Source organism: Nannobrachium achirus (genome assembly GCF_963921795.1).
Source record: "Nannobrachium achirus genome assembly, chromosome: 15".
NCBI classification, from domain to species: Eukaryota; Metazoa; Chordata; class Actinopteri; order Myctophiformes; family Myctophidae; genus Nannobrachium; species Nannobrachium achirus.
The window spans coordinates 46,390,562-46,416,877 of record NC_137822.1 but is presented as its reverse complement, the minus strand read 5'-3'; the positions used below and the strand labels follow the sequence as shown (position 1 = coordinate 46,416,877).

The 26,316-nt window shown below is 43.2% G+C and overlaps 1 protein-coding gene across 3 annotated transcripts in view; it reads right to left on the bottom strand.

The window, feature by feature from the left end:
- Nucleotides 1–1,852: 1,852 nt before the first annotated feature.
- The window catches only part of pik3r1 (phosphoinositide-3-kinase, regulatory subunit 1 (alpha)), a 109,691-nt gene continuing 85,227 nt past the window's right edge, over nt 1,853–26,316 (bottom strand). Inside the window, exons 1-10 of one of the 3 annotated variants that reach the window (XR_013962788.1) lie at nt 26,096–26,316; nt 12,633–12,990; nt 11,887–12,067; nt 11,038–11,163; nt 10,193–10,335; nt 8,959–9,135; nt 8,175–8,249; nt 7,327–7,497; nt 2,471–6,673; nt 1,853–2,427 (exon numbers count right to left, since the gene is read on the bottom strand). The exon at nt 26,096–26,316 is cut by the window's right edge and continues 314 nt beyond it. Coding sequence is in view for 2 of the 3 variants with exons in the window: in XM_080743793.1 (XP_080599919.1) it covers nt 6,484–6,673; nt 7,327–7,497; nt 8,175–8,249; nt 8,959–9,135; nt 10,193–10,335; nt 11,038–11,163; nt 11,887–12,067; nt 12,633–12,990; nt 26,096–26,111 (1,437 nt within the window). In the remaining variant the exon portion in view is untranslated. Of the gene's footprint in view, nt 6,674–7,326; nt 7,498–8,174; nt 8,250–8,958; nt 9,136–10,192; nt 10,336–11,037; nt 11,164–11,886; nt 12,068–12,632; nt 12,991–26,095 lie in introns of all 3 variants that reach the window. The other 2 variants (XM_080743793.1, XM_080743794.1) reach the window with 2 other exon arrangements.

Below are 26,316 nucleotides of genomic sequence, written 5' to 3'. Positions count from 1 at the left end.
GATTAGAGAATTGGTTCTCATAGTGGGGTCCGGGGCCCCCCAGGGGTCCTTGAGGGAGTTCCAGGGAGTCCCCAGCTAAATGATAGTTAGGAACCAAATGGACCCTTATGGGTCTGTAACTCTTGGAGAGTGTACAAATGGAACCAAATGGACCCATTATTTTGTCTCGGGTTACCCCTGTAAATTTTACAATATGAATTGGGATCCCATATCTAGAAATAGCATTAAATGGGGGTCTGTAGCCTAATGCATGTCAGTCTGGGGGTCCTTGATGGTTGGGAATCATGTAGATAATCTTCGCTTATATGGGGGTCCCTGGCATATATTTTCAGATATCTCTTCTAGTACCATCTCTAAGTACTATTGAACTATTTTCTATGTTAGTAAAGGTGGAAAAACTCAAGCATTTAAAGCTACATTATGCAACTTTAATATTCTACCCTGGATTTGTCTTTTGATTGATTGGATACTTTATGAACGGATTGCAAATCGTACAGTGGGAATCGATTATACAATTATGTTAAAATGACAACACCAGACACCCTGATACCTTAGTTACTTTGTAGATTCAGATTATTATAAAACATGCACATCAACCACTTTAGCACCATTTAATATGTTGCTGTTCTGTACAAGCTGTTCTCAGCAGCTGTTTTCAACCAGTCTGTTCAACACATATTAACAAGTTGCAGTCTCTCTCATACTCCACTGGGGGGCAGTGCTTGCCGTGTCAACAGCCAGTCAACTGCTCTAACTGTGCTTTCAGAGATTATGTGTGGATCTTTAACAAACATTTTCTATTATAAACAACAACTGTCAACTTGTTTTTGGAAAGGATTTTAATGGATTCATTTAAACACAACCAGCAGAGGATGTGATGTGATCTGTTGCTCCACAGGTTATTGGTCTCTGAGATCATTTTGTTAACATTTGTAGATCTGCTATACTGCCCTACAAAGGCAGAGTGCAGTAACTACGTTTTTTGGACACACCAACTTATTTGTGATGCCCAAAGTTCAAATTAGCCTTCATGCTATATGGGGATGAACAATTAGCTCAAGAACAAATATACAATCAGTGTAATATCACTTATATGCCTATATCAATTTTTTGTGTGAAATTCTTATACATAGTTACTGCACTCTGCCTTTGTAGGGCAGTATAGTGGTCCCTCCCTGGACCACACATCCTCAGAAAGCTTGATTTTCACTATAAGTGTGGATTTAATGAAAAGAAACATACAGATGGCTTCATTTTCTTAGGAAAGAACTTATTGTATTATTATTCTTTTTAAACAAAGCTAAATACGTGGAGAGCATTGGTAAATAAAATCCCACTGCGTCTGAGACTCTCATACAAAGCAGTTTATGACGACTCTAAACCACCATGTTATTCAGAACGAAAAACAGCTGATCTGGCAGCTATGTCCGGTCAAAACCGAAGGGGAAAATGTCCGGGGCTGAAGTAAACTGCAGCGCGGCTACATCAGGCCTAGACATGGCCTACAGTCCTGGTACAATCCTGATAGACATGGCCTACAGTCCTGGTACAATTCTGGGGAAGAACATGTTAAAATATGTCCGGGACTCAAATGTTTTGTTGTACGCCAGGGTCCCATTGGAGAGAATGGTAGCTTCCACTTTTATACTTGACATTTAACCACAATGAACCCCAGGACATCATGCCTATTCTCGGGGGAGCATTCACCCCAAAGAATAGCAGATGTACAAGCTCACGACAAACTGTAAGCTTGTAGATCGTCTATTGGCACCCCTGGACTTGTGTCTCGGCACCCACTTTGAGCACAAATGCAGCCCACTCTATTGATACACGACAAAAGACGACAAGAGAATCAACTTTATTTTTTTATTGGACACTTTTCTTTTCCTTTTGAAACATAACGGTAACTGGGAGGACTTTGTACAAATTAGCCCCGTACACGGAAACACATTTCCATCCAGATAAAAAGAATAAAAATAAAGTGTGTGGGGGGAGGGGGTTACAAATTGGAGAAACTTGCATGGAGAAAATTGCATCAAAAACATTTGGGAAATCAAAATGATACAACTGGTTAATATCAATCTTACTAATTTTGCCTCGTTACTTATAAAGATAATATAAACAAAGGGATTTAACTTTTCCAAATGCGATGTCCAGAGCACATTTAAAGTGGGAAGTGGGAACATGAGTCTAATTAAGGCCATTTATATGAACAGTACTATTGTCAGTGTCATTTGTAACGCTTCACAACAACTGGGCGATCGATCGAAACTAAATAATGCTAAGAAAATATAATCCTGGTGTCCAAGTAACACTTAAAATACACTGTTTAAATGGCATTTAAAGAAAATATGTATGCAATGTATCCAATTCACTGTTCTGACATCATTATGGTTCTCAAAGTGAGGTCCAGGGACCCCTGGGATCCTTGAAGGGGTTTCTGAGGGTCCCCCCGGCAAAAAAAATTCACTATTAGAATTTAGAGAATGTTCTAAAGAATTAGGATCATGGGATCAAACTATTTATGGTTTTAAAACAAATCACATGTAGAACTGACACTTTAGAACATCTTTAAAACCTTAAATAAAATGTTTGAAAACAATAACATGAAATACAATGAATCTGCAAGCAATAAAATTAATACATTTTTTCCGAAAATAGACAAAGAATAAGTTCAGGTATTCGAATCGATCTTTTCATTTTGCTGGACAACCTGGAATCCCCTTAGAAAAATGTCCCCAAGGGGTCCCCAGACCTCACTTTGAGAACCAACTGTGTCTTCTTAGGACATTGCACAAAACAAAAAGAAAAGCATCTAAAAGCTGTAAAAACGGCCGGGCCAAAAGAAAGAAAAAGAACAAAATACGATCGGTGACAGGTATGAGTTTTACAACGCAACTTGTCTTTACGAAGAACATAAATGTCTATTAACGACATGTCTGTCTATTAAACTGTATTAAGCAGCAGCACCATTATTCATTGGCATCATGTAATAATATCTTCAGCCCAGGACTTCAAAAAACATCTTTTCATTCCTATCCCAGAGGATTGGATTTGGATTTTCGTGCAGGGGTGTAGTTTCAAAAACCTCCATCCGTTGATCGCCGAATTATCTCTGCAAGCGTTGCGTCGATGAGAAATATGTTTGGTTGATCAAATAATACGTAGCAGATCTGCAAGCAGCGAAACGCATCGCTTCCCGCCACGTTTTGAAGCTTGTAGATCCGCTACTTTTGATGTTTTTGTGTGACGCTGTACTCTGATCAAGTAGGGCGTTAATTTAGAAAATAAAAGCAAAAAAAGTTAAAATCTGGAAGAGTCCGACAGCAACGGATATCTTTTAACGTGCCGAAAATCCAAATGTGATCCCCTGGGAGAGAGGTGTCGAAGGTTTTTAAACTCCTGGGCTCTGGAAATAAGGTAAAATAGGCCACAGACTATTTGAAATGTAAACACTTAATGAATTTCTGATACAGAAAAAAGAACACTAAAGTGAACAATGGATAATTAATTACGGGAAGATGAAACGATCTCCCCGGCTAATCTTTTATGAACGATTTATCATCCATCGGTTCAGAAACACCACTTTGCTCTCCGTTAGGGCCGGGCGATATGGGAATAAATCAAACATCAACACCAAATACCTCCATATCCATATTGTGGCGATAATATTGTAGAAAATATTGTGGAGAGAACTGTATATACGTACAGTGTAGGTGTATACACAAATATCTTTTTTTCTTTTCAAAATGTTTCACAACGCATAGATCAGCTTTTCTCTTTTTTTTTCAAAAATAGCTGATAGATCAGCTAATTGTGTCAATTCTTTTTACTTTTCAAAATGTCGAACTTTATCTCTGGAAGAAATACGTTCTTGTGACTGAAGTGGAACTAAATCCTCCTTAGGCTCAGCCTGAGATTATGGTGGAGCAAAAAAAACTAAAAAACTAAACAAAATACTGATATCTTCCATCTTTTCTACCAGCCGATGAAGTCACTTTTAAAGATAAAGTCTGTTGTTATTTTCTGTTAAAAAAGAGAAAAGGAAAAGAAAAATCAAAGCGTTTTTTTGTCGTTTGTCTTTTTTCTTCTTGGCATTTTGACACAAAATATCCTCTTGGATATTTTACAACGGGAAAAGATACTTTTCAAGCGAAAATAAAAATATAACGAGCTTATATCTTGGGTTGCAACAGAGAGAGAGAAAAAGAAAATACACGTTTGAAGAAATAAAAGGACATAAAAATACACTAGAATTTGCATAGAAGGTCAAGAGTAGAAGTGAACAAAAACAGATGTTGTTTTTTATGTTTTGTTGTTTTTTTTTGGTATGAAGTTTTGTCACTGCGCTCACAGTGTTCATCTCTATGAAATATCCTCCGTGTTCATTCATAGTTTCATCCAGGATTCCATCCTGCACCAAGACGAACGGCCCTGTGCGTTCGTTCGTTCCTTTGCTCCGTTAAGTCCTCTCCTTTTTTAAGTCCGCAGGAGTCTTTTCAAGAAATTAAAAGGTTTTTCTTTTCATGTCAAAAAAAGTGCCACTTTGCTACATTTATCAGCAAATCCACCGTCTTTCCGCCGAACAAGTTATAACGCAAAAACAAAACAAAAAGTGTTAGACACATACATACACACAAGAAAAATCGTACAGGGTTTCCTGAATGGATGATTTTTTAGTTTTTTTGGTCACATGACGGTACTGTTAAGGGATCACAGAGACGCTGAAAGACAAGGGGCTCTAGTTTCATCAGTGCCTCACCCCTTAAACCCAAACGTCTTTGCCTTTTTTATTTTTTCTAATATTTTGAAAATCATTTTAAAATAGTTCCAATAGCCGATCTACAAGCTCACGGTGTGTTCATGTAGATCAGCCATTTGAAGCATTTTAAAATGTTTTTCAAAATAGTAAAAGAAACAGGCAACGAGGTTTAGGGATGAGTGGTAAGGCACTGACGGAAATGATAGGCCCAAAGGATTCTGGGAACGAAGGGAGGGAGGGAGGGAGGGAGGGAGGGGCCGGGTATGATTCTGACGACAGGACACAGGAAAAATACATTTTAACGAAGAACAAAAAAGCCAGATCTTTTTTTTTTCAATACCGAAAATACATTCTGGGTTGCGTACATGGTTCAGTGTACGCCGCGCGTACTTCCGAGTGTAACAGCGCGTGTCGTTACATCAGACAAAAACACTTTGTTGTTTGTTTGTGTCCGTCCGGGTACACCTTGTGTTGCGTTTAGACAGATCTAGACATTCCATCTGGTAAAGCTCTTTTTTTAAAAGAAGCACCGTTTTGAAAAAAAGGCCTCCATTTGTAATCTTCCACTAGACTTTATGCACAGCAGCCATAGTGGAGAGAAGTCTCACTTCCTTCACAGGGGTTACCCATGATACTAATGAAGGCTCTGTTCCATTCTGGAAGGCTTGAGAACCACTGTGCTACGTGGAATGGAACAGAGCCTTGGTTAGTATCATCGGTAACAACCTTTAAAGGGAGTGAGAACAGAAGAGATCCAGCTTGTCTCCAACATGGCTGCTGTGGGTGGGGATGTTTAAGCAGCGACTGTTTGAAATCTGTGCTCCGTAAAGAAGTCGTTACATCTTACATTCAGGCTCGGCCATTCTTCATGGCTCATGGAACAGTCCCACAAAAATATTATTATCATTAGGCTTCTCTTCGACTATGAAGGGTTATGAACCCAGAAACCGTCCTTAACTTGAAACGTCTTTTTGTTGTCGAAGTTTCCGTTTATAAACCAGACTCACCCTTGAAGGGTGGAAGTACATAATACAAAAACAGGAAAGCAAATAAAATTGCCGATCTACAAGCTCACGACGCGCCGAATTCGCGAAAGGTCGTGAGCTTGTCGAAACATTTTCAACTTATACATTTCGACTCAGATATTAGTACCATCTCCCAGTGCGGTGGCCGTCGGGGCCCAAATTAAGATTCCGCGAACCTTAATCTGAAACCGAGCCGCACGCAGCGTACGAAAAGAAAAACAGAAAAAATCCCAGAAAGACGTGAAATTACGTCTTTTTAACACGTCAAATGATGATAAGTTCCTGGAGTCAAAAAACACGAGCCACCGAAAGTCACTGAAAATAAAAATAAAAAGTCCCCAGGACTGTTCTCGTTTCTCCCCGCTGCGTTTCCCACTTCCTCTCGGGTGTTTTTCTCAGCTTCCGGGCCGAGAGGGGGAAGAGAAGAGACACAACGTCATCTTCCCTCCTCAGCGGCTACGCGTCGTACCTCCACTGCCAAGGGAAAGGGGAAAACGCCCTTCTTTTTTCTTTCTTTCTTGGGCAAAAACTCCCCTTTTTCTTTGTCCGTTTTGTATAAAGGGGTTTGCGTTTAGGAGTTCCTCTCACTCTCTCTCTGTGAGTGGTCTCTCTCAGCGTTAATGTGCTGTTGCGTAGTCTGGTCATACGCTCAGCGTAGTCAGGTCGTACACTCAGCGTAGCGGGCGGTAGGTCCGCTCAGCGTCTCTGCTGTGCGTACACGGGGTAGGCCAGCGTGACGTTCAGGGAGTCGTTGTGCTGGACCAGGGAGGTGTGTTGGTAGTGCAGCACCAGCTCCTTCAGAGAGCCGTACAGGTTGTAGGGCTCGGCGAAGCCCAGGCCCGACGGCGTCTTGTTGATGACGCAGTGCTTCACCTCGCCTTCCACGCTGTGGCGGGGGAGGGGAGAACAGAGTTAATGTTAGTCGACTTTAGGACGGGAAATGTTTGTCGAAATCTAAATAAGAACTAAATAAAAACTGAGCTATGATGACTAAAACAAAGACTGTGGGCTTGTAGGTCTGCTATTTTCAGAGCGCCATGCCGAGCACAAACCAAACATAAAACGACTTGTCTTCTAGTTCTACTGGATCTCTTCTCCACTAGTCTAGTTTTTATGTGTTGACGAAATTGTCAGTTTAGTCACGGTCTTATAGTCATCATAGCTTAGTTTTCACGAACATTTTTTAGTAGTAATAGTTTTGGTCAAAAGTTGTTTAGCCTCAACGACCTTGCAGGCTTTATGCAAAGGCTAAGATTTATTTAGATAGCATGTTATGTAGACTGTTGCCTGGTCATTGTAGACCCGGTATCCTATGTGTGTATAGCTTCAATGTACAGATTATAGACTTTTTGGTTATTCCACACTGTTAGACTGATGATAGGTTCTTGGTTTAACTATGATCCTAGACTGCTAGCGCTATCCATTTGATGCATCACCTTATGTTGTTCTTGCTTACTGTACATCTTTCTGGATTAATTGTCTGCTAAATGCCTACATTGTACATTGTGTGTATAAAAGCTGTGTGTGTATGATACGTACACAACGCTGCAGGCGTAGCACCCCGCCTTGCTGCTGTCCCGCACCAGGAATGTCCCGTCTCGTTTCCCCCTCAGCAGAGCCTCGGCCTGCAGGCGGTTGATGTTCCCCAGCTTCCAGGAGCGCTCGTCCTGGTGGGGGAGGTCCTCCTCGTCCTCCACCATGGAGTACTGACTGTTAATGACACACACAAGATGAGTGTCAGTCAACAGAGATACACGTGGTATATAGTAGGGCATTCACCAAATATTTGAATATCAAAGTCACTATTCAACGTTGTTCACCGAAGTCAAATATTCGCTTCTTTTTTATTTTCTCTTTAAAAACTATATAGTTTATAAAGCTTGGCTAGATAAGAAGTCATAAGAATGAGTTGTCAGTGCCCCTGGTGGATGAATTTGTTAATGCTCTATACCAGGGGTTGTCAAACCTTTTTAGGCCATGACCCCAAAATAAACATATTTGAACTGGGGACCCCCACCCTGACAAGCACTTGGAATTGTAGGTATTACATTTAATGTGACACGTTCCGCAGATAAATATTGTGAAAATAGCAGATCTACATGCTCACAACGCCTCGCAACGCATGTAGATCGGCTATTTTCAGCCTGTAGATCAGCATGTAGATCGGCTATTTTCACAATGTTCGCCTCTTGCTTACTTAATATTTGACAGTTTGGGCAGTCCTGTTGAATATTCGACTATTCGAATACTTTGAGGTTGAATAATTTGAATACTAAAAAATCACTATTCGTGAATGCCCTAGTATATAGGTAGATATAGATTCAGATAGCATTATTTTTGCTATAGCTGTTGACATGTGAGCGCTGACAGACACACAGAACACTTACTCTTCTGTGTTCTCGTTCTTGATTCCCAGCCACTCGTTGAGTTTCTTCTGCCGAACTCCCTTCTGTGTCAGCCACCTGTGAGACAAAACCATCCATAAACATATTATGACCATGATGCCATACATGTAAACAGGACATTGGGCTCTAGTCTTTAGTAATTACATTAGATACTGGGCTCTTATAAGATACTAAGGATGCACAATTATCGGTCATCATATCAGTATCGCCGATGTTGGATTAAAATACAATATTGGTATTGAATCAATATAAAAATAATACACCGGTTTCAGCTGATATTTCATTTTTATAACAATCTAATTTGAAGCTGGAAAAGGCTTGCCTATTCAATCAGTGTTTTCTGGAAAAGCTTTCAAAAGGGTCAACACGACGTTGGAACATTTTGAGATAAAAACACTTCAAGCTGGTTATTTTGGGATGTGGGCCACGATTGCAATATGGTGCAACCCTTTGTTTTGGAACAGAGAGGCATTGCTGTGTCAAATGTAGTCTTTATATGATTTCTTCTCAGAAAGGATCACATTTGAACTGGTCTGTAGTATAGATATATACATGATTAGATGCTAGTCTCTGGTCTCTAGTATAGATATTTACATCAGATACTGGTCTCTGGTCTCTAATATAGATACTTACATAGATACTCTAGTATAGATAATTACATTAGATACTGTAGTAGTATAAATACTTACATCAGATACAGGTCTCAGATCTCTAGTATAGATACTTACATAGATAAAGGTCTCAGATCTCTAGTATAGATACTTACATCAGATACTGGTCTCGGGTCTTGCGCAGTTGGATGAGGTCAGGTTTGATGCTGTTCATCCTCTTGTCGATCTCTCTGTAATCTGCAGCCTGCTTCTTCAGGTCTTCCTCCAGACGTCGCTTGCTGTCTACGATCTCACTGATCCGAGACTTCAGCTTCTCGTAGTTCCCCAGGATCCTGACGGGGGAGAATTGTATATTCATCTCAAGGGTTAAATTATTGTTAAAAATCTGCATTGCTTAATTTACAAGAAGTCTACACAATTAGAAAAGTGTTGTTTTGATCGACTTTTTTCCTGTTAATATCTCTCCCATGGCAGTGGTTCTCAACCTGTGGGTCGGGGACCTCTAAAATGACAAGTTAAACATTGGCCAAATTGTCAAATATTAGAGGCAGAAATTGTGAAAATAACTGATCTAGCATGTAGATCTTCTATTTTTACAATAGAACTGTGTCATACAAAATGTAATGCCTCAACTCTTAGTGCTCGTAGGATGGGGGGGTCCCCAGTTCAAATATGATTATTTTGGGGGTCCCGGCCTGAAAAGGTTGAGAACCACTGTCCTATGGTACCACATTAACCCATTTAGAACGGGTACACATTATTGTGTATCATTATTTTATGCTTTAACTATTGAAAAATAGCAGATATACAAGCTCACAGCGCGGCACCGAGTGCCGCGCTGCGAGCTTGTAGATCTGCTATTTTTGAAAAATTGTGAAAATTAGAATCTTGACCCGATTCTATAAGTGTCTTTTGAATCTTTTTGAAAAACCCTATGTTTCTATGTCAGCAATCTGGCCAGCCGTCGTCAAAGAAAAGCTCCTTTTCACTTAACTGGAGCTCAGTCAGTCTGTTCTTGAGAGACTGCTATGTCAGTGGTTCTCAAACCTTTTCATGTGAAGGACCCCCAAAATGATATTCATTTGGCCACGGACCCCCATCTCAAAATATCTAGTTCCAGGGACCACCCAGAAGCAACATTTTTGTTACAAACGTTCGCTTTGAAAATACGTATATTCAAAGATTTGCAGACATTTTCACGACTTTTTCAAAAATAGCAGATCTACAAGCTTGCAGCGCGGCACTCGGTGCCGCGCTGTGAGCTTGTATATCTGCTATTTTTCACAGGTTAAAGCATTCAATAATTCTGAAAATGGGTTAAATAATGAATCTTGATATGAAAGCCACTGCTTTACGTGATGCCTTTTGCTGTGACAAAGCGAGGCTCACCTCTGGATCTCCTTGTCGTTTCCTTCCCTCCTGAACTTCTCGATGTACTCCTTGCTGTAGCGCTCCTGCGTCTGGCACTGCTCCTCGAAGATCTTGATCGTCTCGTTGAAGGCCTCGATCGCCGTCCTTTTCATTTGGATCTCCTAAGAGGGAGACAACGTCGCTCACGTTTAGGGATGCAACAATATTCGTTGTTATCGCGATATCATTATGATAACAATCATGCACTTTCTAGATGCTCAAAACCTTATTAAACAGAACTTAATAAATTGAAGCAATGTGATGGCATCTACCATAGGTATTCGGAACTGAGAATGAGAGAGACTGATCATTTGGTAACTAAATGTCTTGTTGTTCTTAGCCGAGCCTTGCCATTTAGCTTATCAGCTCTACTAACTGCCGCCCTAGGGAATTGCCTCGGTAGCCTGTATGGACGCAACGGCCCTGAGTGCGAGGTGTTGTAAGCTTGTATGTTGCTCACATGAACAATAAGGCCATTACATGCTTCCCATTCTCAATAACAAATAACACTGATCATCCTCTGTATCTCTACTTCCACCTCATGCCATCAGGGTGAAGATACAGAACCCTGAAGAGGCACAAGGTTGGGTTTAACAGGAGTTTTGTCCCCTCAGCCATCGCTGCTCTAAACAAACTGCATCGCTCCTGTCGCTAGGATGGTTTTCTGTGTATAGTGGGGTCCTGATGATCTGTCTTTGTGACATGTTTGTTTGTGTTATAAGGCTATGTGTTGTTTTTTTGTTTGAACAGACTTCGGAGACAATAAAGATTATTATTATTTTGGGTGTGTGATTGAGAACTTTGATCCAATTCCATGCACTGACCTGGGACGTCCTGGTGTACTCCTCATACAGGCGGTCGTACTCTTTGTTCTTGTCTTGGTACTGCTGGTGGTATTCACACAGCTTCTTCCCCACCGCCTCGATGTTGTCCTCCTTCACCACCTGGTCCTGGGGGGGGAGATTGGACATACATCACAACACTTTAAAAAACATCTGATATTTAAACAATCACAATTATTACATACATCGCCCAATCAGAATTATGTGAGATGAGGGCAATCATCGTCAGAATGGTTTGAGTTCATCTGATGAATGATCAGTTGAAAAATGGCCATACATTTTCCAAAATATTTCGTATATTTCCCCTATTTACATTTTCTTAGATCTGCTATTTTCAGCATGCAAACAAGTGTAAAATCAGGCACTGCGACATCAATGCACCGTCAAAATCAACTGTACATTTAGCCAACTAACATTTAAAAAAGGACTAAAACTGAATCAAAATGAGCAGTCAAAATGAACAGTGAGTCGCTCCAGTACCTGCTGGTGCTTGGAGGGTGCCATGGCATTGGTCCGAAGGTTCATTAGTCCGAATTTTTTTAAGAATACTATGCCTAACTCTAACTCTAACCCTAACCCTAACCTTAACCTCAGTAACCCTAACTAAATTCGGACTAATGAACCTTCGGAATAATGAACCTTCGGACTAATGGGAAGTCCCCGCTTGGAGACGGGTATAATAGGTATAGTGTTATAGTGTACCTGCTGGTGCTTGGAGACGGGGTACAGCAGCTTAACGTCTAGCTTAGGGTTGTACTGGGTTAGTGTTAGTGTACATAGTGTTATAGTGTACCTGTTGGTGCTTGGACACAGGGTATATAGTGTTATTACCTGTTGGTGCTTGGATACAGGGTACAGCAGCTTAACATCCAGCTTAGGGTTGTACTGGGCCAGGGACTCGTTGCGGTAGTGGTTGATGAGCTCCACCACCGAGCTGAAGGTTAGCGGGTCAGAGAAGCCGTACTTGCCGTCCCGGTGGAAGATCTTGATCAGCTTGTTGTTGCCTCCTTTCCTGTAAAAAGCCACAAAAGAACACACACCGTGAGACTGAGCTATATTTCCAAATACCCGCTGGGGGTCTGACACCGTTTTGCGTACCGACCGCCATTCAAATGGACGCAAATACAATACACAAGTATCACAAATAGACGCCCGGTTCCTTTAAACGCTGTGGGTTCAAAACGATTTCACGAATTAAGCGCCCGGGCGATTATTTGGAAATATTCATTGTACAATCACTTTAACCACTTTTATGCTTTGGCTATTCAAAAATAGCGGACATTACAAGCTCATAGATGAGCTTTTAGCTCTGCCATTTTAGAAATATATCTTCTCTTTCGGGTGGAAACCTCATATAAAACTACTACTTTTCAGGATAAAAATTGAAAAGCGTCAAAAGAAACACACTGCTTCACGTCACATTTTGAGCTTCAGGATCTGCTACGTTTGATGCTTTAGTGTGAGGCTGTAGTATGATCTAGTAGGGCGTTCATTTACATAGGGCGTTTTTGGGTGGTGTAGGAAGCGTACCTCAGAGTGAGGGTGTAGTCATGGTGTGGGTGGTGTAATAACCCTACCTCAGTGTGAGGGTGTAGTCTCCGTGCATCTTGGTGGAGGCGTCTCGGACCAGGAAGGTTCCGTCGGCGGTGTCTCTGAGCTTCTCGTTGACCTCCTCTCTGGAGATGTCCCCCCAGTACCACTCTGCGTCATGCAGGGCCATGCTGCTGCTCAGACCGTTGCTGCTGGGGCACACTGCTGCTGGGACCACTGGTAACACTGGTACTGCTGGTAACACTGGTAATACTGGTAACACTGGGACCGCTGGGACTGATGGGATTACTGGTAGTGGGGCTACAGCTGCTGCTGCTGCAAACGCTGCTGTTGCTGGTACTGCTGCTGGGGTGATGGTGGGCTTGGGTGGCTTTGGAGGTAGAGCTGTGTAGAGAAAAAGAGACGATTAGTTCTATCTGAGATCACGTCAATTAGGAGAAAGTGAGGACTATAGGGCTCAAAGCGCTTTGCAATGGTTCATCCGTTCAGACATTGGGAGGTGAAGCGGCGAACAGTCGACGCCAGCTTCACATCCCACATTCACACACCAACGGTAGCAAGCTGACACCGACCCACTCATTGGAGGCGATGTGGGGTTCAGTGTCTTGCCCAAGGACACTTCAACATGTGGACAGGAGGAGGAGCCGGGATTGGAACCGCCGACTCACGGATCATTGGACGACCGGCTCTCCCTCCTGAGCAACAGTCTGGCTCAGTCTGGATTGACTGTAAAGACACAGTCAATCCATGGTTCTAATTCATTACTACCAGAAGTGTATCTGTCTCTCTCTGGTCTCTACAGCAGTGGATTTCAACCAGTGGTCCTTGAGGGGGTTCCAGGTGGTCCCCAGCTGAATGATGGAGAGTTGGTAACCAAATGGACCCTTATAAGATATTTAACCCAAAGAGTGTAAAATGAAACCAAATGGACCCTTACAGTCCATATTCTGATAGATAGATAGATACATTTTATTTCGGACACAACATCCATATAAAAATAAAACATAGCTAGAAAGATAGCCTGAATAGCAGAGTGCTTTCACTCCAGAACTCCCAGGTTAATCATTAAAAACAGATAAACCTTTGCCTCCAGTGTTTCCAGAGGCATGAGGAATACCTTGCATCACTCTGTGTGATCCCCGTTAAGGCCAATAAAACATCTTTTGACTCCATCAGTCTACACATAAAACTACACATAAAAATCCTCACTGCAGCATGAAAGGTGGCTTCATTACTACTGGTCACAAACATTTCACTCCATCTAGAGAAAGTGAGGACAATAGGACTAGTTGCAGTAAGTAGTGTGTTCATTGACAGGTTTGGCGACCTGTAAAAATGTGTCCTGTACATTTTATGACGGCCATCGCTGACGCTAAGTGCTTAGTGAGCTCGCCTGGGGTTGTCCAAGGTACGATTCCAGAGCAGGCCAGCGATGTGTCGCTGTGTGTCCCCGAGCAAGACTCTTAACCCCAGATTGCTCCCCTATAAATAGTTTATAGTTGTGCTTCAGGTGGTGAGGTGAGTCACAGCGTGAGTCAGGTTAGATTGGATCACAGACACGCAGGCAGCAATGTGTACGATCAGAAGCAAAGACACACACAGGTTACAAACAAAAAAACAGAAGAGGCTATTGGAGAAGCTGATGTGGATAGGGACACTACATGATCTGATGCAGGACAATGACACTATGACAGACAGAGACACGATGGCTCTGTTCCAAACCAAATACTCTGTTGCCACACTCATTCATTCACTCCATGAGTGGGGGAATGTGTTGTGAAATAAAGTCACATTCTAAGACTGGAATTAGGGAACAGGGATTAAGGAAAAGGGAAAAACAATGAAAAAAAAAAAAAAAAAAACATCTAAGCAAAGTACTGTACACACTACAGGTACTCAATTTACAGATGAAGTATTTAGCAGATGCTGTTAATCCAGAGCTATTCTCACAGTAAGCGAGGTAAACGCAAGGTAATAATATATAATAATATACATCAAATGCATAGAGGCTGTGTGTACCAGTGAAGTGCAGGGTTCCCCAATAGGCGGCCCGCGGGCCATTTGTGGCCCGCGGGGGGCTACTGTCTGGCCCCCACCAACCCCAGCCATAATGGTGGTATAAGAGCAGCAACTCCAAATTCGTACGTTCTTTCGCAAATCGTACAAGGCTGTCGCACAAAAGTAGTGAAAACAGCAGATCTACGAGCACACAACGCCACTAGTTTAAATCATTTTTAAAATGATAAATGCAAAACGAACGGTTTTTGGACATAAAATATTTTCACCCGACAACAACGATATCTGAACTGTCGCTGGAGTAGTGGGAACGCCACCGTCGCCCCCCTGCAATGTTGTGGCCCTCGGCTTGGTACCCTAGACATGATTCAATGTTGTGGCCCTCGGCTTGGTACCCTAGACATGATTCAATGTTGTGGCCCTCGGCTTGGTACCCTAGACATGATTCAATGTTGTGGCCCTCGGCTTGGTACCCTAGACATGATTCAATGTTGTGGCCCTCGGCTTGGTACCCTAGACATGATTCAATGTTGTGGCCCTCGGCTTGGTACCCTAGACATGATTCAATGTTGTGGCCCTCGGCTTGGTACCCTAGACATGATTCAATGTTGTGGCCCTCGGCTTGGTACCCTAGACATGATTCAATGTTGTGGCCCTCGGCTTGGTACCCTAGACATGATTCAATGTTGTGGCCCTCGGCTTGGTACCCTAGACATGATTCAATGTTGTGGCCCTCGGCTTGGTACCCTAGACATGATTCGGCCCTTGGGGAAAACTAATTGGGGAACCCTGCTGTAGTGCCTCGGTAATCTAAGGTCTTAGGTAGACCAAGAACCGTCAGAATCTAAACATTATAACATCAAAACATAAATATTATAATATCGATTTACTCCTCATGAATGTTGCTCAGCAAACGTCCATGTGTGACAGTCTGGTCATCAATGGAACCACATTCACATCAAGAGCATCGAACCACTTAAGACTCATGCGTCAATGCAGATTTACAAGCTCACTATTTTACCATGTCCACCTGCGGGGCGGCATAGCTCAGGGGTAGAGAAACCGTTATTAGAGCACGAAGGGTTCCCGAAGGGTTCCCAGTTCGAATCCGGGCTCCCCCTGAGTTAATGTCGAAGGGTCCTTGGGCAAGACTCTGAACCCCACATTGCTCCCGGTGAGCAGGTTGGTGCCTTGCATGGTTTCCTCCGCCACCGGTGTATGAATGTGTGCGTGAATGGGTGAATGTAATGCACAATCTATGTAAAGCGCTTTGGATAAAAAGCGCTATATAAATGCACCATTTACCATTTACCATTTTACCTGCTGCAGGCCTACCTGTGAGCTACAGTACTTGTTCTTATCACTGTGAGTGACTGTATCTTAACTGCTGACCTGTGCTGACCTTTGCCCTTGCAGGATCAACGGTCTTAGCGGCGTCTACCTATAATGACCTTTGACCCCAGGTTGTTAAACCCATTAACCCCTTATAGACCTGAGGTGGAGTCTACAGACGCCTTCTAAGATGCCTTTCAAGACAAGGACCACCAAAACATTTAAATGTATTTGGCTTCGGATGCCCATCCCAGAAGAGAAGATTAATGTTAAACCTACAGTATATTCACCCGTTTCCGTGAGAACTTACTGTAGCATTATTTGTGGGACACTTTTGGTTAACAGCAGACATACAAGCTCACGTCGCGTCGCAGATGCAACCGCTGTGAGCTTGTAGATCACTTTCGGCTGCGGCGCCGGAAGCTGCCTGCACATTCTGCGCAATGCATGATGGGATGTTGGAAAGTTGTGGATAGATATTTAATATTATTCAAAGCATTCCAAACACTTTCAAGATCTAAAATCGAGAATGACACTCACTTGTCGAATACAAAAATCACAGCTAGTGTAAAGTGAGTGGTGTGAGTTAATTTCATTAAGCGTCCTGCGAAGCTTGGAAATGTGACCCTGGGTGTATGACAAACATTGAGCACTTTGTGCCAAAATGTCGGCTAGATATAGGCCATATGTAGGCCAGATGTAGGCCATATGTAGGCCATATGTAGGACAGATGTAGGCCATATGTAGGCCAGATGTAGGCCATATGTAGGCCATATGTAGGACAGATGTAGGCCAGATGTAGGCCAGATGTAGGCCATATGTAGGCCAGATGTAGGCCATATGTAGGCCATATGTAGGACAGATGTAGGCCAGATGTAGGCCAGATGTAGGCCATATGTAGGCCATATGTAGGACAGATGTAGGACAGATGTAGGCCAGATGTAGGCCAGATGTAGGCCATATGTAGGCCAGATGTAGGCCATATGTAGGCCAGATGTAGGCCAGATGTAGGCCAGATGTAGGCCAGATGTAGGACAGATGTAGGACAGATGTAGGACAGATGTAGGCCATATGTAGGCCAGATGTAGGCCATATGTAGGTCAGATGTAGGCCAGATGTAGGCCAGATGTAGGCCAGATGTAGTAGGCCATATGTAGGACAGATGTAGACCAGATGTCGGCCAGATGTAGGCCAGATGTAGGCCAGATGGACGTTTTGCGTCCCTAGCCTGATGTTGGAGCTTGGCTCCTTCCAGGAGTACTGCTCAAAAAAAGAAAGGATATGCTAAATAGAACAGATAGTTCTAAGGCTCAAAGCATGGTCTCTTCTCCACGCTGGAGGGAGGGAGAGAGGGAGAGAGAGAGAGAGAGAGGGGGAGAGAGAGAGAGAGAGAGAGAGAGAGAGAGAGAGGAGAAAGAGAGAGAGAGAGAGGGAGAGAGAGAGAGGGAGAGAGAGAGAGAGAGAGGGAGGGAGAGAGAGGGAAGAAGAGAGAGAGAGAGGGAGAAAGAGAGAGAGAGAGAGAGAGAGGGAGAAAGAGAGAGAGAGAGAGAGAGAGAGAGAGGGAGAGAGAGAGAGGGAGAGAGAGAGAGAGAGAGAGAGAGAGAGAGAGAGAGAGAGGGAGAGAGAGAGGGAGAGAGAGAGAGAGAGAGGGAGGGAGAGAGAGAGAGAGAGAGAGAGCATCTAATCAAAAAGCACCCACGTCTCCTCATGCTACATCAGTGAGAGGAGAGAGAGAGACTGTCTAATCAAAAAGCCCCCACGTCTCCTCCTGGTGCTACAGTATATCAGTGCTTCTGCAAGCGACCCGTTCCTGGATTCAGGGGGTCCTCCCTCCCTCCCTCACTCACTCAAGGGAGAGATGGATGGGTGGGTGGTCCACCCATCTATCTGACCACTGAACCCGCGGGGGTTGGTGGGCTTAGGATCAATCACCTCGAATTCATGTGACGCTATCGTTAAAAACACCAAGGTTTTTGCCAATTATCCTGTTAAAACCGGGAAAGCATCTGTGCCATTTTTGGACATTTCATTGATAAATCTTGACACGGCACAATGTGACATACGTAGCTGTTCACAAAATGCTGTACCCCCTCCAACCGTACTGTATATACATTCCCCATTTTCAACTGTTTTATTTATATTTTGACACTTGCTTTGGCAATGTAAACCTACAGTATGCTTTCTCATGCCAATAAATCTCCTTAGAATTGAAACATTTTAATTGAAAGTGTGGGAACCCACTGATATGATTTTAGAAGGCAGTTTGTTAGCACCGGCCTCAGATCTTAATGTTTATTTGGGTCGGGGGGGTCCACACTTTACACCCCTCGTGACCCCTGGCCCGCCAGTCGGGGGGCCGGGGGGGGTCCCGGGCCTGGACCCACAGGTTGAGAAACACATGAAGGCTGCTGGGCCATCACTCATGTGTTGGAGGAGGCGTGTGAACAGGCTCAGGCTGACACAGGCTGACAGATTGACTGCTTTCATAGCAGCAGCAGCGACCGCCGGCTAGCTGCTGCGTACAGCCTAAGAGAGAGAGAGAGGCTTGTTAAAGAACAGGCTCTATTTTTAACCTACAAATCTGCACTACTCCCCTTGTATTCACTGCCTAGGTCTCTCTCTCTCTCTCTCTCTCTCTCTCTCTCTCTCTCTCTCTCTCTCTCTCTGTCTCTCTGCATTAGCACCGTCTCCTACCGCAGTGGAAGACACGGCACACAGTGAGCAACGCACAGAGAAACTCAAACATCGTTTTAGCCGCTGAAATACAGTTTCACAAAGCCATAACGTTCAAAGACCAAACACGTCCATATACGATACATGACCCATACGAACCCTTCCTTTATACGCAAGAGAACTTTCACCTTACACACAACGCAGTCTCTACTACTACAGGTCCAGAGGACAAACATCATGGTTGTATCAATGTATAGACTACATAGTACAACCTAAAAGCTGAATTAATAATGTGTAGGTTCTTTTTTTACCTACCCCAGAGCGTGGCGGTTATATAAGCATCACCTCTACAGATGTGTGGAGGCTCCTCAGTGCCTCCCAGTGTACGGGTCCATCTTTATAAAATCTTCTTATATGTATATATAGATACTGTAGATGTAGAGTCAAGAGATGTCTGTCTGCAGCTCAGTCCAAAAGATCACAGTCCAAAGGTTAGTCTTTTCCCCCTAAGAGCCGGCGTGTGTATTTTGTCTGTTAAATGTATGCATTATGTGGTTCAATGGAAAAGGTTACAAGCATCCACTCTCCTTCTCTCTCTCTCCCTCTCCCCCCTCTCTCTGTCGCTCTCTCTCTCTCTCTCTCTCTCCCTCTCTCTCTCCCTATCTCGTACAACCGCCTGAAAATCTATTTGAAAAGCCATTAAGGGCAGCTTGCTCAGTAACGTGTTACATCACGGTGGCGGCGGCCAATGGGGCGGCGGGGGCCGGCTGTTGTCACCGGCCCAGCCCCCCTTCTCTTCCTCCTCCTGCATGCATGCCATGCCATGCGCCGCTACGCTACACTTTTTTCTGCTTTTCTCAGAACCACTGAGGTCGTTGTAAGAGAGAGAGAGAGGGAGAGAGGGAGAGAGAGAGAGAGAGAGAGAGAGAGATACAGAGAGAGAGAGAGAGAGAGAGAGAGAGAGAGAGAGAGATACAGAGAGAGAGAGAGGAAGAATGCTACCCTAAATTCACCAAAATGGCAAATACAAAGAAAGATACAGCTTGACTATCCAGGCAATCCCCTACTTCAAGGGTTTTCAACAGGAGGTCCGGGACCCCTAGGGGGTCCTCAGAGTTACTACAGGGGGGTCCTCCAAATCTTTGTGTGATATTTTTTATATTAACCACTTGAACCCTAGCGTCCATATTCTGAGAACTTTAGCCAAAAAAATGCTATTTTTGGCAAAGAGGTTTGGTGTAGAGGGGAAAAAACTGAAAGATTAAGTTTATTAAATATTGAAGGTTCAAAAACACAAATTGACATGAATCCAAAATACACTGATACACTGATGCCAAACGATGAAACTAGGCCTATATGGAATCTATGAACAGGTTGTGGGGGTCCCTGCTTCATCTCCCTCTCCACTAAGGGGTCCTTGGCCTGAAAACATTGAAGACCCCTGCCCTACTTATTAGGTGAGGAAGCCGAATGTTCAAGGTTGACAGCCAAATATGTAGCAGCCACAAAATAAGGGTACCAAGGACGAACATTTAAAGTGTTGAACACAGTTCATTTAGCTGGTGTTTTTGTCCTGGTCTTACTTGTTCTGATTCTGAATATGTATTATTATGTTGTATGTAATGCTTTGGCAATATAAGAATGCTTGTCATGCCAATAAAGCACATATTTGAATTGAATTGAGAGACAGAGAGAGAGAGAGAGAGAGAGAGAGAGAGAGAGAGAGAGAGAGAGAGACCTTCAATCCCTCATCGAAGCTTAACTATTTGAGAAAAGGTTGTCAAGGTGCGGTGCGAGGGCCCACCTGGGGTCCTTGAAGGGGGCTTTCCAGGGGGTCCCTGGCTTATATGATAGTTAGGAACCCTGTAACTCAGAGTGTACAAAATGGAACCAAAAGGCCCGTTACAGGTACAGTAACTCTGTAAAAACAACAACAAAAAAACAAAGCTAAAAATAACGCCCAGCATTGCTGTTACTTGCATGCGTCTGTCTGTCTGTCTGTCTGTGTTGTCCATCTGTCTGCCTGTATCTGTGCGTGCGTGTCTGTCTAGTCTGCCTGTGTGTCTGTGTTGTCTGTCTGTGAGTGTGTGTGCGTGTGTGTCTGTCTCGTCTGTGAGAAGCACATGGGAGAAAATGCGATACATCTGTGTGTGTGTGTGTGTGTGTGTGTGTGTGTGTCGCCAAGCCCCCTCCACCCCTCCCCTCCCCCTTGTCTCCTTAGCTCACTTGGTCGCTCGCTCTCTCCTACAAGGTTCTATGCCCCTCCCCCATGTGTGTGTGTGTGTGTGTGTGTGTGTGTGTGTGTGTGTGTGTGTGTGTGTGTGTGTAGAGGTTGTTGGCTCCCAGACAGAGCTCTGCCTCTATGCTGCAGTACATAGGCCACTAGTTTCTCAAGCACTGGTCCACGGCCCACTAAGGGGTCTATATATATGGTATAATAAGGCCTATACAGGTGTGTGTGTGTGTGTGTGTGTGTGTGTGTGTGTGTGTGTGTGTGTGTGTGTGCGTGAGTGCGTGCGTGCGTGCGTGCGTGCGTGTGTGCGTGCGTGCGTGCGTGTGTGTGTAAATATTAAAGACAGACAGAAATAAGGACAGTCATGACTGCGTTTTGCCTTCTTATCTAAATAAACAAACAGATAAATAAATAAATAGGTGGCACCACTTAACCTAGCGGTTAAGGCACATGACACATATAGGCTCTATTGAAGCCTGACAGCCAGTTGCAGGTTCGATTCCCGAGCCGGACAACATTTTGCTGCGTGTCACTATTCCCCGTCTCTCTCTACAGTGTACTGTCTATCATTAAAGGCAGAAAGAAAAGCAGTAAATATATACGTAGGCCAAATAAAATACATAGCATTTGGGGGTTCCTTGGCTAGAACTACTATGAGCATAGTGGCCACATCTTTCTATCTATCCATGCCTTGGTTGTCCTATACGAGCCACTACAGTCTCGTCAATCATGTTTTGGGGTGAGCATTCGACACAACTGCCAATCAAAGTGACTGTACTGGCCAATCACAGCAAGTCTTTTCCGGGACTTGGCAAAACAGCATAACGTCTGTTTAGCAGAGTGTGGTGGCTCGTGTTGGACAACGGTATCATGGATGTGAGTAAAATGACAACCAATAACAGAATCATGAAGTCAAAATAAAATAAAAATGACCACAAGAAATTGCTTAAGTAGCAATTATGGGCCTTATAGGCTCCACTCTATGCTATGAGGGCTGACAACGGGCCTATCTGCCTAATAGAACCCATGGACAGTCATATGGGATTAATATAAGTAGGAAAATTAGCCTAGATGTTATTCAGAGTTGTCCTTTAAGCATCCGAGAATGCAACAAACGCTCAATCAAGCACCGGTACTCAAAACCAAAACGTACTTCAGTATACAGTTAAGTGTAGTAAACTTTACTTTGATCTACTGTCCACTGTACTGAGTGCCAGTTGAAATCTGTGAAAATAGCAGTACTAAAAGCTGTTTAGTTGTGAGCTTGTAAATAAGCTGTTTTCACCATATTCATAATAGGGTTTAAGGGTACGGTCACATCGCACTTTTAATACATTTCAATAGGAATAATAATGCACTTTTATCTTTTATTTTGTGTACCACTTCCTAGTAATGTAGTGGCGTCAAAAGTACAACATGTGTCTTCGAAAATGTAGTGAAGTGAAAGTCTTAAAGGGGCACTCCACCACTTTTCAACCTATCTTCATATAATAGGTCCTCACTAATGTTCATGATAAAATATCACAATTTTTTCCTACTCAGTTTGGGTCTCATAGGAGAGCTGTGGGTGGGTCAAATCCTTCCTACCGGTGACATCATCAATGGGAAATGCAAGCTAATAGAAACTGCAGGCTTTCTATTCCTGAAAAAGTTGCAACGTTAAAGTGGAAGCCATTGTTCTCGTGATAATAAAAGTCTTTTTTTTTTCCCCAAAATATTATTTAATTTTTTTTTGTCAAACGATGATGTCACCGGTAGGAAGGATTTGACAGCTCTCCTATGATACCCAGACTGAATAGGAAAAAATTTGTGCTATTTTATTATGAACATTAGTGAGGACCTATTATATGAAGACAGGTTGAAAAGTGGTGAACTACTCCTTTAAGTATCCGAGAATACAGCAAACACTCGTTCAAGCACCGGCAATCAAAAACAAAAGTTAGTGTAATAAACGTACTTTGCTTCCCTGTCCACCTGACTGTGCCAGTTGACATTCTAATGCCTGGTGCGGCTCTGGGCCGCCGCAGAGGCGCCAAAATATGCCTGTAATCCCCCACCGGCCCGCCGGTGACACGCGGGAAATCCAGGCCGCTATCTGTGCCAGCGCAGCCGGCCGGGGCCGACACTTAAAATAGAGCCTGGGTTCTCAGTAAAAGGTTTTAAAGACGACACCGCGCGCGGCAGGAACGCTGCGGGTCATTGTCATCCAAGGTTCCACTTGTCTTTAACTGCTTAAGACCCGGGAACATGCCTGTGTCGCGTTAGGACTTGAACTGCTTTAACCATTATTTTATGCTTTAGCTATTGAAAAAATAGCAGATATACAAGCTCACAGCGCGGCACCGAGTGCCGCGCTGCAAGCTTGTAGATCTGCCATTTTTGAAAAAAACGTGGCATTTGAATTTGAAGTCTTTGAATATTATCCGAGAATACAGCAAACACTCGTTCAAGCACCGGCAATCAAAAACAAAAGTTAGTGTAATAAACGTACTTTGCTTCCCTGTCCACCTGACTGTGCCAGTTGACATTCTAATGCCTGGTGCGGCTCTGGGCCGCCGCAGAGGCGCCAAAATATGCCTGTAATCCCCCACCGGCCCGCCGGTGACACGCGGGAAATCCAGGCCGCTATCTGTGCCAGCGCAGCCGGCCGGGGCCGACACTTAAAATAGAGCCTGGGTTCTCAGTAAAAGGTTTTAAAGACGACACCGCGCGCGGCAGGAACGCTGCGGGTCATTGTCATTCCCGGTCTAGACGGGTTAAGGGGAGTTATTAGTGGAGGGAGGGGGCAGATCTTTCCATGGCATGGATAGTTGGATGGATGGATGGATGCGGCTCACGCACAGCCAAGGAAAATGCCATTGGTCAGAGTTCTGTGACACAACACGAGACTCACAGATGTGAAGCTTTGCCTTAAGTAAAATGTCATCCACTGCCGCGTGAAAACCTTGTATGTCCAAAGCTGTTACTTTTCAGGAAGTGTGGGGGGTAACCTGTGTTCCAATGGATATATACTTATTATTAAGTACTCTAGAAGACTTTTATATAAATATAGAGACAAGTGCTTCTTCTAGCGTGTTGTATTCATTAAGGCCTTTCTGCAAAACTGCTATGAATCACCAGAGCAATGTTGAAACATTGTTGCTGTCGGGTGGAAACCTTGTATGTCCAAAACCGTTGCTTTAAAAAAAAAAAAGATATACCGGTACATTATGTTTTAAAATAGTGAAAATAGGCGATCTACAAGCTCAAAATGCTACACGTTGTGAGCTTGCAGATCTGCTATTTCCACTACTTCTGTGTGATAGTCTTGTATGATGAAGTAGGCCAGGGCATTCAGTGTAAAGTGAGCGGTGTTACTTATGAGTTCATTTCATTAAGCATCCTGTGAAGCTTGGCTAAAGTGTGACACTGGGCGTACAACATGCTTTGAGCGCTTTGTGCCAAGATGTAGGCCAGATGTAGGCCAGATTAAGCCAGATGTTGGCATTCAGATTCTGGAAATCTTTTGGGGCCCGGACAAAGCCAGATGATGGAGCTCAAAAAAAGAAGGGAGATATGAGGTTTCTGCCAGACAGCAACAACATCAGCCTAAAGAGCAGATCTGCACTCATAAGTTAATCACTTAAAAACCATGAAAATGTGTGCAAATCTTTGAACATAATCTTTTTAACATTCATAACTCAAATCCTTGCTTCTGGGGGGGGGCAGGGGTCTGCGGCCAAATACATATAATTCTGGACCACTGATATAGAAAACAGTTGACTTAAGAGGATAGGTTGTAGAATCAGGTCCTCGGGTCTTAAAGGGTTAATAATCATGACCGTTTAAAGCGTCATACTTGCTGTGGTGGAAAGTAACTAAGTACATTTACTCGAGTAACTGTACTCGAGTAAATGTCTCTAAAGGCTCGGAGGTAAATATTGACTTTTCACTCCACTGCAATTACGTGTCAACTTCAGTTGACAAGTTACTTTGTGCATTTACATTGTCAACACAAAACACTTACAAGTTATACTATGGATATTCCAAAATAGCAGATCTACGCGAGCTTGCAGATCGTCCATTTTCGAAAAATGTACATATTTTTAAAAAATAAAATTCAATTGTGAAATGGGACATTCTGCAAAATGAGTGTTTTTACTTTTTACACTTCAAGTGTATGTTAAATACTTCTGTACTTTTACTCAAGTAAAACATTGAATCCCGGCCTTTTTTACTTATACATTATTGCTACATTTACTTGAGTAAAACATCAAAGTAGTTCTTACACTACTAGATGATGTATGTTCTGTAAAAGAACAGCAGAAAACCAGTTTCCACACTTTAACTCTCAAACCTGACCTTCCTGTTCTGATTTCATCAAAGCACTCTGTGTGTGTGTGTGTGTGTGTGTGTGTGTGTGTGTGTGCGTGCGCGCGCGCCCGCGTGCGTGTCTATGTTATCTTCACATTCTATCTATACCATGCTATTGACATCTGACCCTGGCCTGTGGTGGAAGAAAAGCAGTCAGACGTTTCACTTATTTCAGTAAAAGCAGCAGAACCACAGTGTAAAGATGCTCTGTTGCAAAGCCAAAGCCCAGTGTGCACACTTTGACTTGAATAAAGTACAACAAGCACTGTCATCAAAATATACTTCCAGTACCAAACCACTCACTTTTTATGTGTGTCAAACTTGATCAGGAACAGATCTACAAGCTACAGATATACATGCTCATCGAGCTTGTCGATCTGCTATTTTCGAATCACCAACGAATAAAATATGTAAACATTTAAAACCTAAAAAGTAACTTGTAACTAAAACAAATATCAAATTATTGTAACAAAGCACCATATTAGTATTGCCTATGAATTAGTAGAGTAGAATAATAAAGTAGGCCAGTGTACTTAGTTACTTTCCACCACAGATCTTGCCTAACACTTTGCAAACAAGTCGACAAGGCCTAGGACAATTCATTGATCAGAGATAACAGACTAACCTATTAAAGCCAGGCAAGCATATCTGAGCCATTTTAGATTGCAGCGTTCAAGCAAATAGCAGATCTACAAGTTCACATCGCCTCACTCGGCGCCGCGCCGTGAGCTTGTACATCTGCCATTTCTATAACATTTTAGAACAATCTTGAAAGTGTGAGAAAGAACTACTGATTCAGAAGGCACTTGGTACGATCTGCCTCAGGGCTTGATAAATAACACACATAAAAAGAACAAAGAGACGACTGACAGTCCAACTCACAGTGCAAGTTGTGCATGTTTCGGTCGAGTCACCGTTATAGATCCGCTCTACCAAAGCTTCCGTTTCATTCCTCTCTCCCCACGCAAATGAAGAAAGAAAGAAAGAAAAAACGTCACGTTTGTTTATAATAATCCAACAGAAGAAGAACTAGTAGTGCAGTAAAAAGTCCTCCAGGAATAAGGCTCCATTCTTCAGTGCAGGGTTTAGTGGTTAAGATGATG